Source organism: Leptopilina boulardi, unplaced genomic scaffold (genome assembly GCF_019393585.1).
Source record: "Leptopilina boulardi isolate dan_hultmark-lab unplaced genomic scaffold, ZJU_Lbou_2.1 LbouV2_121, whole genome shotgun sequence".
NCBI classification, from domain to species: Eukaryota; Metazoa; Arthropoda; class Insecta; order Hymenoptera; family Figitidae; genus Leptopilina; species Leptopilina boulardi.
The window spans coordinates 4,823,386-4,839,865 of record NW_026137665.1 but is presented as its reverse complement, the minus strand read 5'-3'; the positions used below and the strand labels follow the sequence as shown (position 1 = coordinate 4,839,865).

Genomic DNA, 16,480 nt, shown 5'->3' with positions numbered 1-16,480 from the left:
GCATTTTCAACAATCCAAATTATAAACAGATGATTATTATTCAATCGTTGTTTCAACACCTCACAGCACAACTCGTCAGAGGTTGCCTACCTATACTAGGCATGGTATTTTTCAGACTTTCTTTAAATAACATTTTATAATTAATTTTCGATTCTTAGTAATACTTACTATTCTTTTTTCGACTCAGAATTAGATGATCTTCCAAATAAAAAAAGAATTGACGATTTATCTTCATTTCTTCAAATGTTATTAATTATTTAAATAATTTTTATTATTAATTATTAATTTCACACCCGTTTATTAGAAATAGTTCATATATGGCTCGTTGGATGTGGATTTTAATAATCATTCTAATGGTGTTTTTAAAATTACTCTAATTTTATTTGTTCGTAAAATATTTCATTTTTTATTAACTTTTGTTAGTTAATTAATTAATATCTCGAAAACAAACAATAATGCCATCTCAAAAATTTAACCATCGATTTATTACGACTTAAACAAAATTCATGATATTTTTCGCGCTTCAAAATGAGGGAGAACATATTTAAAAGTTATAAACAAATTTTGTTTTTTAAACAAATTGTTTAAAAATTAATATTTTTTTTTAAAACTAATTTTTTTCTAAAAGTTTAAGGTCTTTCTCGTAAAAAACATTCCCAACATTTTTCTCTATTATTAGTAGTGAAAAGTTATAAGCAAAGCAATTCTTATTTTGAATTTAGTGAAGTAAATATAAAATGCTATCAAATTTTATTAATATTGAAGTATATGATATTTACTATATTTAAAAAGAAATTATACATAAGTTCAGATTAAAAAAAATTTTTACACAACGTATATTTACAAAAATTTTAATTGCCCAATTCCAAATTAATATAATTAAAACTATTATCATTACTCTGGCTAATAGTTAAAATATATAACATTTTTTTTAAATTAAAAAATTCTTAAACAATAGTAAATTTGTAAAAAATATATGTAATGGATTTACTAGTCATTGTGACGAAAAATGAAATAAATAATAAAGGAATTATTAAAATTAAGTAATTTGTTTTATTTAAATAAGAATCAATTAAAATAAATTGTTGCATATATTTTTTTTATAACTATTTTTAAAAAATATTCAATCAATAACATTTAAATTCCAATATATAATAATAAATAATAGAAATAAAATAAAATTTCAAATTTCGTTTAATTACTAACAGATTTTATTTACTTCTTGTTTGAAAATTATTTACATTATTATAAATTTGATAAATTTGATTGTCATATTTGTAAATATGAAAATTTGAGAAACACTAGTCAGGGTAAAATTATGAATTTATATTGTGTTCCCAAAATGATCGACTTTAACAATTATTATTGCATCCACTTCCAAATATTATTTCCTTTTTTCCATTTGTTATTCTGAGTCTATCTATTTCTCCTTGGATATTCGAAACAATATGACCTCCATATTGGTTTTTATTGCTTCCAACATTTCCATTGTCAACATTGTTACTATTTCCTCCACTGCTCATATAGTTTATGTTGTTGTCATTTCCCACATTGTTTCCACTTCCTCCATTGCTTCCATTTCCTCCAGTGTTTCCACCTACATTGAAATAAAATAAGATCATAAGTAACAGCAAGAATATTGAATATTGATTTCGAAATGAATTCTGACGTTCGTTTAAAAAAAAAACAGTATATCAAGAAAATCAAGATAGCCGTAGGACAGGGAAAATTTTTGTTTTCCAAGGAAACTTGATATATTGAAAATTTATATTACAGAAAAAGGCAACCCACATAGCACGGCTTCTTGCTGTGGGGTTACTGTAAGGATATCTGTAGGTTTTGTAAGGTTACCGTGTAAGTCTGCAGTAAACTTGAGGTAATCTTAAAACTTTCGCCTTACAGTAAACATACACAGTAAAGCTAAGGTAAGCTTACACTGTAAGGTCGTGGTAAGTTTACATGGTAAGGTTGTAGTAAGCTTACACTGTAAGGTTGTTGTAAGCTTCCTTTAAGGTTTCTGTAAGGTTGCTGTAAGGTTACTGTAAACATAGAATGTTATTAATAAATAAATTTTATTAATATTGATGCGCAGTAGTTTTCTATGGCACATACGGCTGCGCAGTAACTTTTATTTGACACACCCTATTGGGGTTCATGAAGTACTTCACCAAATATATAATTTTTTATAAAAAAAATTTCTAATATAATATATATTATAATATAATTATTTTTAATATATTTTCATATTACTTTATGTTTACAGTAACCTTACAGCAACCTTACAATAACCTTACGGGAAGCTTACAACAACCTTACCGTGTAAGCTTACCACAACCTAACCACGTAACTTACCACGACTTTACTGTGTAAGCTTACCTTTGCTTTACTATCTAAGCTTACTGTAAGGCGGAAGTTTTAAGATTACCTCAAGTTTATTGCAGGCTTACACGGTAACCTTACAAACCCTACAGATATCCTTACAGTAAACTCACAGCAAGAAGTCGTGTTATGTGGGAATGTACTTTTTGAAAACGTAAAATTTTTTAACAATTTTTGATTCTTAAAGGGATAATACTTTATCATCTATTCACCTTTTTTCACTCATTAAAATTTTGTCACCTATTTTGATAATTTCTTAATTTTTTCACCTTTCTCATGCTTTGGTTAATTCACGGATGCAATATTTAAAAAATAATAAAATGTACAATTTAAAAACATTGATTTAAGCTCAGGAATGTTAAAAAAAAATGTTAACATTTCTTGACATTCCTCAAGAATATAATTATTACTTTGGAGAGCAGAAAATTGACAGATTTTTTTCTTTTCTATAAATGATTCAATTCACCAATGCTTGCATTATTCAAAATTTTTCATTAATTTAAAAATTATTTAAACCAAATATCAATAAATCTATATTTAAATTAGTTAAGGCATTTATTGCGATTAACATTGTAATCGATCAGCTATCAATTTAATCAATCCAAAATTCATTTTACACAAATTTTAAATCTCTTCAAATTTTTAGAACACATTTCAATTTAATTAAATCTTAATCAATTCAAAATTTAATAGATCCAAACTACAATTCATTGTAAAATTTAATTAAAATTTCAAATGATTCAACTTTAAATCAATTATAATTTATATTTATATTATTATATCAAATTTTTAGAATTTTAATTAATCCCAGATGTTGACAAAATAAAATTGTTGTCTGTAAACAACGGAAATTTCATCGGATTAAAATATTTTAGTTTAAGTTGATATGTTAAATGGAGTCTTTTTTAAAATGTACAAAAAAATTGCAATTCGAATAAAATTGTAAAGAAAATATATCTAGGGAAAAAATGTTTGATCATCAAATATGATGATTTGAAATTTTAATGAAGGTTTTGAGGAAAATGGTACATGTGATATTTAAAAAAAATGATTACCTTCACTCTCCGTTTCGCATCCAATGCAACATAGTTTTGAGGTACACCCGTTTCTGCGACTACCTAATTAAAGAACAATTAATTTTTAATATCGAAATAATAAAATTTTTCTTTATAATCAAATTGTAATATTCAAACAAAATAATCATTTCATAAATTAAATCTGAATTTGTTAATTCTGTAAATTGATTTTGTCTTGATCATATATATTATATAAAATATAAGAAAAAATAAAATTATGATCATTTTCTAGAGTGTGTTTTACACTATAGGAAAACATTGTATTACACATGTAAATTACCTGGACGAGCAAAAGAGTGAGCAACAAGTAGAAGGGTGAAGAAAAGCACAAAACATTTAACAGATGCCATGATCAAAAATCACAATTTTTCCAAAAAAGAGTTGCTGTTTTTCTTTTCTAAAAATGGGCAATTGTCGTCTTAAAGAGCCAAAAGATACTGAAGTTCTAAGTTCTTTCAAGACCTTTATATGTATATTCGTTTTGTCATCGATTGCGTCCTCTAAGGGGAAGTTGCATACCCCCACTCTACCTGCCGGGCCCTAAACACGGTGGCAGTGTCCAAGTTAGCCCCGTGAGGGGAAGCATTATACCCCCACTCTACCTGCCGGGCCATAAACACGTGGCTCAAGGGGTGCGATCATCAATTCGCTCCCGTGAGGGGAAGTAACCTTCCCCCACCATGCGGACAGGAGCCTGAGTTCGAGTGTCGGAGCGAACTAGCACCGCGGGGGGCCGGGTCCCTTTAGATTTTCCAAGTTTTCCTTAATGGCTTTTTCTACATATAAATAAATTTTTTGTAATAACAACATTTTTAAGTTTTTTTTATCAAATTCGAAATCCTTACTTTATTACAATTTCATACATATGTTGTTTGACTTAAAAATGTTGATATTTAAAAAGTTTATAATTCGAACATTTTCTAAATATCTTTCTTCCTACAAATAACCGATTACTTGTCTATTATGAAATACACTATAAAAACATATAATTTATAATAAAAATAGAGCAACCTTGCTATGGTAAACGTCGTTATGGTGACCGTTGCTATGGTTTCGAACTTTTTTTATATTGGAATCAAGTTAATTATTTGAAACAAATAGAATTTTTTTGAAACAAATAAGAATTTTATAGTTGGCTCTGAGTCAAGAAATGTTATTTTTATTCAAATCGCTGATAACTCTTTTATTATCAAATAAATATTTACTTAAATCAAATAAATTGTATTTCAATTAATTATTTAACTATTAATTAAGTATTGTAACAAACATCCAAGAGTTTATTATTGCCAGAAAAGTTTTTGAATTATTTCTTCTATAATATGGGGGATTCCATATGAAGTGATCAAGGTGAAAAAAGTTTTTTCTCCAATCATACCCAAACATAGGGCATTTTGTAGTACTATTAGATGGTAATTTTTAGTAAAAATATTTTTCTATTTTAACCAATATTTTTTAGGGGGTGGAAGTTTTAGGATACCCTTTACTTTAATAATTTCTATCTCTCACACAATTGAATAAAAAAATTTTGCCAATATCAGTTTTGATAGGTTTTTTTATGCCCTTTTGATTGGTAATATGCATTTTTGAAAAAAAAAATTTTTGACCAAAAAAAAAATGAAAGTCAAAAATAAATTTGACTTTTTTGGGGTATGTCTCATTATAAAAACGCTATTCTTTACAATAGAATAAAAATATTTAATAATAGGTAATATGAAGTAATAAAACAAAATATATGAATTTCTTTTGTAAATTTATTATTTATTACTACAATTTACCGAATTTTGAGAAGAATCCGAGACATGACCCCGTATTCTCATATGAAATGTCTCAGGTACACAAAATCTGACAAAGTTTTGTGGTCACTCAATAAATTAAAAATATTTACTTCTAGTAAATTAAAATATAACTAGGTTAAATTTAAAATGTTGTTTGTTTAAATAAAAAAATCCATGTGGGATTTTTCTTTCTTTCTTTTACCCTTTAAAATGAAGCTTAAAGTCTACACCCAGAGAAAAGATTTCTTTTTCTGTTTCAGGTTTTACTAATAAATTTTTTTTCTGTTTCAGGTTATACCAGGGTTGGGTACGTAAACTACCTTAGGTAATATACGCACTGAGAAAAAAGGTTTGAGCTGACAACCAAATATTTCATTGAATACCCGGATCAAATAACTCGACCGACGCTCGGACGCACGCTCTAATGGTAGCCGGATAGCAGTGAGTCGCCCACAGGCTGTCACTGCTACTTGACTGGTAATAGAGCGTTCGTCCGAGCGTCGGTCGACTTATTTGATCCGGGTATTCAATGAAATATTTGGTTGTTAGCTCAAACCTTTTTTCTCAGTGCGTAGTTCTTTACACGTAGATTACCTACCCAGTAAAAAAAGATTTATTGAGCAAGCGATTTGGCTGATTGAGCAAGCCGTCTGCCCAATTGTCTAAACGACATTCGGACAATTGGACTGTTTGCTCAATCATCCAATGCATTATGCCCAATCACCAACATTGTATTTCGCGTCTAATAAAAGAAGAAATTGGTCCGAGTGTTGAGAAAATGATAAATCATGAATAATTATTGTTAAAAAGCAAGAAGTAATATATAAAAATACCTGAAATAAGAATAAATAACGAGTTTTGTAAAATGTTATTTTTTAGTTGACAGTGCACTGATGTAATATGAATTTTGTCGGTAAAAGTGAGGAGTATGACAAAGAGAAACGTTTCTTTATCGACTCGTGATACATTTCAATTGATAATAAAAAATTGTAGATTTCTTGTTTTTTTAAAAAATAAGGAGAAATTTCAATTGAGTATTTAAAAATAAATTTTAATTGATTTAATTTAATTTAATTAGTGGATTAATGAATCAGTGAAGTGAATTAAATTAAATTAGGTTAAATACATTGAATAGTGGTAAGTAATTATATTTTGTAAAATTATTATTTATTAAGACAATTATATTCTTTGTTAATTTGTCTAGTATTATTCTTTTTAAAAAAATAAGTATAAATAAAAACTGGTAAGTAAAATAATTGAATTTAATAATAATATATTTATATTATTTAACTCAATTAATTAAATAAAATAGGATTTTTATTAAAAGAAACAATAAATAGGAGATTTAAATTAATCCAATTATTTTAAAGAAAATTTTATTTTTATATATCAAGGATCAAAATATAATTTACACTAAAACATATAATGCTCCCGGATCTATAATAAAAAAAAACATCTAATTATTCAAATATTTGGCATATGAAGCAAAAATGCTGGTTTTTTTATAAATATATATAGTATCACGATAATTGTGAGAAAAATAATAATTAATAATAATTGGTCAATTTATTATTAAGTTAAATTTAAACATTTTTATTTGCGTCTTTTTTTTATAAAAATTTAAATTAACAGTAAAATTTTTTAATTTTTTTTCAATATTTTCTTCAAATGACACCTTCCTAAAATATTGACCAAATAATTCTTGTTATGAGGCTCATTTTTTTATTTCTACTTATTTTTTTGTAAAAAGAATAATACTAGACAAATTAACAAAGAATATAATTCTATTAATAAATAATAATTTTACAAAATATAATTACTTACCACTATTCAATGTATTTAACCTAATTTAATTTAATTCACTTCACTTCACTGATTTATTAATCCACTAATTAAATTAAATTAAATCAATTAAAATTTATTTTTAAATACTCAATTGAAATTTCTCCTTATTTTTTAAAAAAACAAGAAATCTACAATTTTTTATTATCAATTGAAATGTATCACGAGTCGATAAAGAAACGTTTCTCTTTGTTATACTCCTCACTTTTACCGACAAAATTCATATTACATCAGTGCACTGTCAACTAAAAAATAACATTTTACAAAACTCGTTATTTATTCTTATTTCAGGTATTTTTATATATTACTTCTTGCTTTTTAACAATAATTATTCATGATTTATCATTTTCTCAACACTCGGACAGATTTCTTCTTTTATTAGACGCGAAATACAATGTTGGTGATTGGGCATAATGCATTGGATGATTGAGCAAACAGTCCAATTGTCCGAATGTCGTTTAGACAATTGGGCAGACGGCTTGCTCAATCAGCCAAATCGCTTGCTCAATAAATCTTTTTTTACTGGGATAGTAATTTACGTCTACACTTTTCTACGTAATTTACATCTTCTTATAAATCGTCACGTGGTATTTGTCGAACATTGCAACATAACCTCAAAAGCAAACCAAGATATGTTTCCTTTCTAAAAAAATACATGACATAAAAAGGTCGAATGGTTATATCGAAAACTCTCGAAAAAATCGAACTTTTAATTAAAAGCATGGGAAATATAAAATCTTAATAAAAGGGCGAAAATTTAAATTTTATATTACACATATAACTCTTATTTATCAAAAACACAAACTTTGAAAATGTTTAAATTGCATATATACAAAAAATTAATCATTACAACACTATTTTACACAAAGCGGAAATAAATTTCGAATTTCCTTTAAGTTTTTTATTATTCTTTTAGATTATAGAGAACAGCTGTTACGTTATGGAAATGAACATAACCTATTCAGTTAAAGCCACCTAATTGGTCGCAATAATTAGCGCGCGATAATTTTAAAATATGTAATTCATTTTAATATAACACTTACAGAATGTAATATATTATTTTCCTTTGTTATTAATAAATAATTTATAAAAAACAAAAATGAACATAATTGCAACTGTAGATAGTGAAAAATATTATTTTCAAAGAAATTTTTTGAAAATGATTAGCGTAAGAGAGATTATAGCGTAAATCACTCTCTCTTATTTCACATTCATAAATTTTTTCTTTACATTTTGAATCGATATGAAATAAAAAAAAGAAGAAATTAAATCATTTTTTTAAATGAAATAAATAAAATGAAAATTGAAAAAGGAACAGAAGCAACGAAGACGGCCGTCAGAGGCGCTAGTAAATAAATAAAATATGCAAATAAGTTAGCAACCTGCTTATTAGCACTTGGCGATTTATTTTGGCATATTCTCCTGTACAAACGCAATAATTAATAAATATATATGCAGAGACAATTCGGAAATAAAATTTCATTTTAATTAGTTTATTAAAATTGTAAAATTTAGTTTAAAACAAACATTAATTACCATTTTATTTGACATAAAGAAAAATGTTTGTAACATTTCTTTGCTTATTATAAACTCGTTTTCGCAAAATAAATACTTTACAACAGCTTTTTCGTCTAATTTTATGTGTTCAAAGTTTAAATCTTTGTATGGTATTGACAATGAGGTACATTTCTTTTTTAAGGTCATTTTAAAATATTTTAATAATTTTAAAACAGTGACCAACAATAAATATTAAACAATAGTTGATATTAGGCTAAAGAGTAAAGGGGTTGTTTTCCGTTTTTTCACGTGTTTATTCACTGTTTTGTAGACGCCATATTTGAAATGTAAATTACGTGGGTTTTCTACAGTTGTCTACGTAGATTATACTTATTCTACGTAATCTACGTAGACAACCTCGAGTTACGCGTAACTGCGCAACCCTGCGGTTATACTAATGAATTTTTTGTTTGTTTCAGGTTTTACATTATATCAGTGTTGCCAATTACATGGAAATTTCCCGGAGTACGAGAAATTTTGACAGCATTGGGAAATTTTACGGGAAATGAATAAATTACGGGAAATTCCGGGAAATACTCTAATAATGCACAAATTTAATAGATTTTTAACTAAAACTCATGTTTTCTAACAGAATATATTTTAAAAAAGTTTTAATGATTTATAAAACGATAATTACATTCAAAAATTAAAAATAAAATACATAAAAACTCAATAAAAATAGTAACAATAGCAATACAAATAATAATAATCTTTTATCAGAGCTTAATATATTATATTATAATTCTAATAAATTACAATTTTATATGGTGGGAAATTGCAAGGAAATTTAAGAAATTTTTCCGGGAGAAATCGGGAATTTTATATACTAGACTGACGGGAAGTTGAGCCGTTGAGGGCTCTCGCTCCGGCAACACTGCATTATATGTCGAATCTTTGACTATAGAGCACATCGTCACAATCAGTGACACAATCACCTTGTGTATTATTTTACAATTATAAAATATAGTGAATATTAATTTTTCTACAAAATAAATTATTTTGATTTATTCATTAAGGTTAAGGGCAGTGTCGTCGATTATAATAATTATTGACAAGGTAAATTTAAATTTAATGAAAAATTATTCTAAATATACGAAAAACATGTGACGCTCCGCGAAAAAAGGTATCTTAGCTCTGCCGTACAAAAAAGTAAAAAGATACATAAGCAACAATACAAACATTGTTGTTTACGCTTTTTTTTACTTTGGACGGCAAAGCTCTCAAAAAGTTTATGTTATGTTTAGTGAGATAGTTTTACCTCAATAAAAAATTCCTTTTTTCATTAGGCAAAATAAAAAATATATTTTATTAAATATTTTGGATTTAATAAAGCGAACCACCCACGTAACTTACTATGGGAAAATGTGTTTTGGTAGAGTATACTTCTTACTCTAAAATCAGAAAAAAATTATATCTTAAATTTTGAGGGATTGCGTGAATGGATCAGTGCTCCAGGAGTCACCGTCAATTTGAGCACGAGTGACCGCTGAATCAACTATGATAAAATCCATTAGTTTACTATTTATTGCTTTATTTTTATTATTTTATAAGTTATAATAAATGAGAAGAACTGCGAGATTTCTTGTGCCAAACAAAATCATTTTTCCAAAATTTTAACCCGAAATCATTTTTTATTTCAGAGAAAATTTCAAACCACGAAAAAACGTCCTTTGCCCACATATCCATAAACATCAAAGACTTTTGTATTAAGTATAAAGAGTTGATCCTCTTTAAATATTTTCAGTCTATAAAAATCAAAAATATAACCTAAAGTTTTTTGGATCTTAGGTCCAAAAATCTTTTGTCGCGGAGAGTCACATATATATTGCATTACACTTTTCCCGTGTGGAAAAGTCGACTCGGCCCCAATCTGGTCCAGACTGGGTTTCCCAATGTCCAAAGTGGGCAACCTAGACAACGCCCAAACTGGGTGCGTAACGCTGATCCCAAAAATTTCCCAACGTTGGGAAATCCCAGCTGGGGCCAGATTGATTTATTCCATTTTTATTTATAATTGTTAATTAATAATTATATAAATAATTTAACAACAAAAGAGTAAATTAAATGAATAAATATAATTTCCTTTTAAATTAAATTGAATTAAAGATGACGACTAACAAACAATGTATATAGTGAAAAAAGTAAAAAAAATATTTATATAATTTAAAAATGAAATAATATAGTGTATGTATTAGATTTTCAAGTTTTGGTACAACTTATAAATGAAAATCTAGAAATAACGCAAACCTATGAAATAAAGAAAACTGCGCACGAGGGGAATCGAACCTACGACCTACGGACTTATAGATTAACGCTCTAACCACTATGCTAACGACGCGTACCTGCAGACAAGTTTTAATTTCTCAGTATCAAAAATGTGAAAAATATGATTAGGCTAGACAATAAATTAAAATATAATCACTTACTTAATATCATTTATTTTAATTTAACATTTTTACCAGTAATAATTTGGATTAATAAGTGCCAAAGTATAGTTGTCGTTGAAGTCAAAATTTTGTTTAAATAATTTATTAAATTAGAAAATTATCTTCAATTATTATTAATAAATTGAATAAAAATAGGAAATAAATGATTGAGAATGGGAAAGCCCAAACTCAAAAAACGACTAAGTTATTATTATTAATTAGCTTAGTTGAATAAATTAAAAACTAAGAACTTGACATACATTTTATTTATTCAGGGAAGGTATTATTTAAGCATGAAAATTACGTTCTAGGACGACCAGCAAGAGGACGCAGAAGACAAATTTTGCCTCGGTATCCTATCGAATTGTGGAACCAATACGAAGCTGCTCTTCAAGGAGCTAGCAGAACGAATAACGTCAGCGAGGGGTGGCATAACCGATTCGCGATAGTAGTGGGAAAACATCATCCAGATCTCTACTCCCTCCTGACAGAAATACAAAAAGAACAAGCCGATACAGAGTGTGCTATTGCGGAGTTAAGTTTAGGGAGATCGGTGAGGGCTGCACCAAAGAAGAAATGGTATCAGCTTCAAAGGAGAATCCAAGCGATCACAGCTTCCTACGCAAATTATAAAAGGGAAAACAGAGTGTTGGACTATTTGAAAGCAGTTTCTTACAATATTGTGCTCTAATTGGGTTACAAATATTTATTTACATTTACACTCATAAATTTTATACTTTTGTAACAATTTATTGCAGTAAATTCTTCATTTCTAATAAAATTTTTTTTTCATTTTTCGGGGACATAGCCATTCGGGAAAATGGCATTCGGGAAAAAGGCATTCGGGATTTTGGCTATTCGGGATTTTTGACATTCGGGCCAGCGGCATTCGGGAAATTCGATTCGGGAAAATGACCGGATACCTCCGGTCCGGAATGACCTTAACTTAATTCTTTTATTTCTTCATTTTTCAAACTTTGGGAAGCCAAGTTGGGCCCAGATTGGCGCCCAGTCTCACTTTGGGCGACTATGGGATGTTTTGTCACCGACTGACAATCTTGATAAAGATTTTAAATAGATTTGTAAATTCTTTTTAGTTCGACAATACAAAATCAATCAAATGAAAAAAACTTGACACGGTGTAACGTTCTTTGTGTCAATAGATTTATAGGATAGAGAATAAAGGATAATTCATTTAATAGTCACAATTTTAGATATGTAACACATAAATAACTATTTATCTCACTAAATATTAACGGATTAACATTATTACATTTTATGGAATTTAAAAACTAAAATTAAGCCTAGGTCCAGTTGTGGGCAAACGATTTTTTATATTTTCGAAATTTTGAATTTTTTAAAAATACTAATAAAAAGAAATATATTTAAATTTCATAAAAAAATAAGGGGTTCAAAAATCATGGTTCTAAAAATTTTCGATTTTAAAAAACGTTAATAACCCTTGAGAAAATAACAATATATAAATATAGAATATTCGCCAATAGCTCAAAAAATGCTTATGCAAAAACTCAATTTTTGAGGAAATACTTCAATGTATTTTTTGAGAAGAAAAAAAATATTTATTTAACCAAATTGAAAATTTGAACTGTACTATATAATATATAATAAATATATATAATATATATAAATATATAAACACTGTCCCACTGTTTGTCACTCTCCCCTATATATATTACACTAATACACTGGAGTCTCCCAAGAGAGGACTTCTGAAGAGAGGACTAAGTAGTGACGCAGCGCGGTAAGGAGTGAGGGGGGAAGAGATGGGCGGGATCAGAAAGAGGAACGTGAACTCAGGAGCGTTTGTTTTTAGTGTACCTTTCTCGCGTAGTGTTTTACATACGTAACAGAATGTATTCTGTTAAAAAAAACACATCTCTGTGATACGATATACGGCCCTGGAGTGTTTACAATTTTCGGCGTCAAGGACGAATTCCGTAGAGAGGTCCAAGACTCTTTCTGTCCTCTCTTCGGAGACTCTAGTGTATTATGTTTACTAAATTATATATTATAATTAATTTGTTTTTAACTTGGTATTATTTACAGGATTAATTTTTTCTATCATTTCATCATGTCCAGCCACTTCAGTTATTTCTGTGAGGCGCAAAGGCAGCGTTATAAATTTATATTAAGAACCGAAGATGAATGCAAATCAGAAAATGCATTAAACTATGATCCCAACTACATTAATGTAAAAATAGATCTCCTCAAAAGAGCATGGGACAAGTTTGATGATTTACATACGAATATTTTCGAACGTAGGATTGAATTTAATTTGAAAGATTCGGAAGCAGATCAGATTAAAAAGTCCTATGCTTACGATACATGTATCTTATCTTACACCAGAGCTATGACTTTTTTTCTTAACTGCAAGGATTCTTATCTTAAAAAATAGTGATAGAAGCACTTGGATTGAGTTAACAGATGTATACTGAAATTTTCAAACTAAAAATTATGTCCGAGTTTTTTTATCACTTTTCGGTGTAACCTCACTAAATTAAATAAAACATTTTTTTAGAATATTTATTAATATACAGGTCCAAAACAATCACTTTTTTTTCTTATGCACCATATGAATTGTTTCTTTTAAATAAACAATTGTTTTTACTTTACCCTAGAAGGTGTAACTGGGGTGTCTAAACACCCCAAGCAACATTCAAAGTATGTTCCTGATCTTTACCAATATTTTTGCGATGGCGCACAGTGAGGAAAACTGTAAATTTTTGTGTCAAAATCGTAGAACTTGGGACAGAGTTGATACAATTTAATAAAAAAAATTGGAGATGAAAGCTGTGACTCTAGAGATTAGAGGAAAAATACGGAGAAACCTGTAAAAAAATTGTTAACCTATAAAAAAAATATGCAAAGTTGGAATTTTATGGTAGAAAATTGGTTTTCAATGTACTGCGAGCATAAAAACGATGAAATCTTTGTCTATGTCGACTATACTTACGTACTTTTTCATGCTGAATACGAATCCGATGCCAGAATTAGTGAAAAAAATCGAGGAATAGAAATCGACCATGTTTTTTTCATAAAAAGTCCAAATTATTTAGATTTAAACGAAACTCACTTTTTAAGTGTTTTTGGGGTCGCTGATAACGAATATGACAGCAGAAATTCAAAATGGCGGATCCAATATGGCCGACTAAAATTTTTAAAATGCTTCTGTTTTAATCAAAACTTATGTTTCTTATGTTTTTGGGGTCGCTGATAACGAATATGACCTCAGAAATTCAAAATTCAAAATGGCGGATCCAATATGGCCGACTAAAATTTTTTAAATGCTTCTGTTCTAATCAAAACTTATGTTTCTTATGTTTTTGAAGTCGCTGCTAACGAATATGACCTCGGAAATTCAATATTCAAAATGGCGGATCTAATATGGCTAACTTTAGAATTTCTGAGGTCATATTCGTTATCAGCGACCCCAAAAACATAAGAAACATAAGTTTTGATTAGAACAGAAGCATTTAAAAAATTTTAGTCGGCCATATTGAATCCGCCATTTTGAATTTTGAATTTCTGAGGTCATATTCGTTATCAGCGACCCCAAAAACATAAGAAACATAAGTTTTGATTAAAACAGAAGCATTTTATATTTATATATATTTAATATTAATAATATATATATTTTAATATAAAATATATATATTAATATATTAATATTCACATTAATATATTTTATTCACATATATTATATACATATTCAATTTGTAAAATTTTATATTTATAACACCCTTTTTAATAAATAGTCGGCCATATTGGATCCGCCATTTTGAATTTTGAATTTCTGCTGTCATATTCGTTATCAGCGACCCCAAAAACACTTAAAAAGTGAGTTTCGTTTAAATCTAAATAAGTTGGACTTTTTATGAAAAAAACATGGTCGATTTCTATTCCTCGATTTTTTTTCACTAATTCTGGCATCGGATTCGTATTCAGCATGAAAAAGTACGTAAGTATAGTCGACATAGACAAAGATTTCATCATTTTTATGCTCGCAGTACATTGAAAACCAATTTTCTACCATAAAATTCCAACTTTGCATATTTTTTTTATAGGTTAACAATTTTTTTACAGGTTTCTCCGTATTTTTCCTCTAATCTCTAGAGTCACAGCTTTCATCTCCAATTTTTTTTATTAAATTGTATCCACTCTGTCCCAAGTTCTACGATTTTGACACAAAAATTTACAGTTTTCCTCACTGTGTGGCGCGGCACTAGAACGATAATTCAATCTGTACATCTGACAGTTGATCTACGGCAGTGCGCGTAAAATCTTTTTTAAGGCCATATGGGAAATACCCATGTGACCCCCATGCAAAAAACATGGTATCGTATTTCCAAGTTTTCTCTAAAATGGTAAAGAATTTTTGGTTGAAATTTGTAAAATATGATAGAGAATAACATTCAGAATGGCGCTGTTCTCGGTTTGAAGCATAATTTTGCGTTTAAGTATTAAAATTAAAAGTTTGTAAATTCCCATTTTTGAACGAAACATGAAGTCAACATGGCGGGGGTACACACAGACGTCCCGTGAATCAGTATCAGTGGTCCAGGAACTAGCGCCAATTCGAGTCAAAGAAATAACCAAAACCTATTAACTCCACTATTAATTACTTTTTTAAATTATTTCGCATTTAATTACAGTAAATAAGTAGAACAGCCTAATTCCTTCAACCCTTTCTTATCATTCCTCAAAAATTTCAACCTGAAATTTCTTCTCATTTCCGAGTATACTTGGAACTACCAAAAAGTGTCTTTGTCTCACATGGCCTTAATCAGTTCATTATATGAAATTTCAATTGAGGATTTTTTAAGTTCGTGAAAAATTTATCTTTGCGATACAAAAGGTAAAAAAGATACTAATATATGTAACCTAAATTTTTATAGAAAATGACTTCACGGTACAATTCCTGCAGTATAATAACGGCTATGAAAAATCAAATGTTAGCGTCAATTTTAAGTAATTGATTAAGTCAATTTTAAAAGCTATAAATTTTATAAATTATAAATATTATTTATAATAATATATTCACATATATTATATACATATTCAATTTGTAAAATTTTATATTTATAACACCCTTTTTAATAAATATTAATTGATAAAATCTATTTTATAGTTAATTTTTGTGATTTTCTCAACATTTTTTTAAAAAAAGACAAATTTGGCAAATAGGTATTTCGTTTTTGCAACTCTTTTTTAACTTGATTTTAATTTTATCCTTCTTTATCTTTTTACACAAGTTTCAAGTTGGAGGTGTCTAATAGACACCCCACCCACACAGCACAACATCTTACACCAGGCCTACAGCAGGCTTACATGTAAGGTTTGTAAGGTAACATCGTAAGCCCATAGTAGACTTACAGTAAACCTAAAATGTCCGCCTTACAGTAAG

General features: G+C 28.2%; 1 protein-coding gene and 1 long non-coding RNA gene across 4 annotated transcripts in view; one reads left to right on the top strand and one right to left on the bottom strand.

Annotated features, from left to right (window-relative positions):
- The window catches only part of LOC127285518 (N66 matrix protein-like), a 31,499-nt gene extending 27,552 nt beyond the window's left edge, over positions 1 to 3,947 (bottom strand). Inside the window, exons 1-3 of one of the 3 annotated variants that reach the window (XM_051311595.1) lie at positions 3,736 to 3,931; positions 3,435 to 3,497; positions 1,189 to 1,597 (exon numbers count right to left, since the gene is read on the bottom strand). In XM_051311595.1, the coding sequence (XP_051167552.1) occupies positions 1,353 to 1,597; positions 3,435 to 3,497; positions 3,736 to 3,805 (378 nt within the window). In that variant the 5' untranslated portion in view covers positions 3,806 to 3,931 and the 3' untranslated portion in view covers positions 1,189 to 1,352. Of the gene's footprint in view, positions 1 to 1,188; positions 1,598 to 3,434; positions 3,498 to 3,735 lie in introns of those variants that run through there. The other 2 variants (XM_051311637.1, XM_051311613.1) reach the window with 2 other exon arrangements.
- LOC127285551 (uncharacterized) overlaps positions 1 to 9,437 on the top strand; it is a 182,397-nt gene extending 172,960 nt beyond the window's left edge. The window contains exons 2-3 of the long non-coding RNA XR_007843612.1: positions 5,522 to 5,537; positions 9,049 to 9,437. This is a non-coding gene — a long non-coding RNA (uncharacterized LOC127285551). The remainder of the gene's footprint in view (positions 1 to 5,521; positions 5,538 to 9,048) is intronic.
- The last annotated feature ends 7,043 nt before the right edge of the window (positions 9,438 to 16,480 follow it).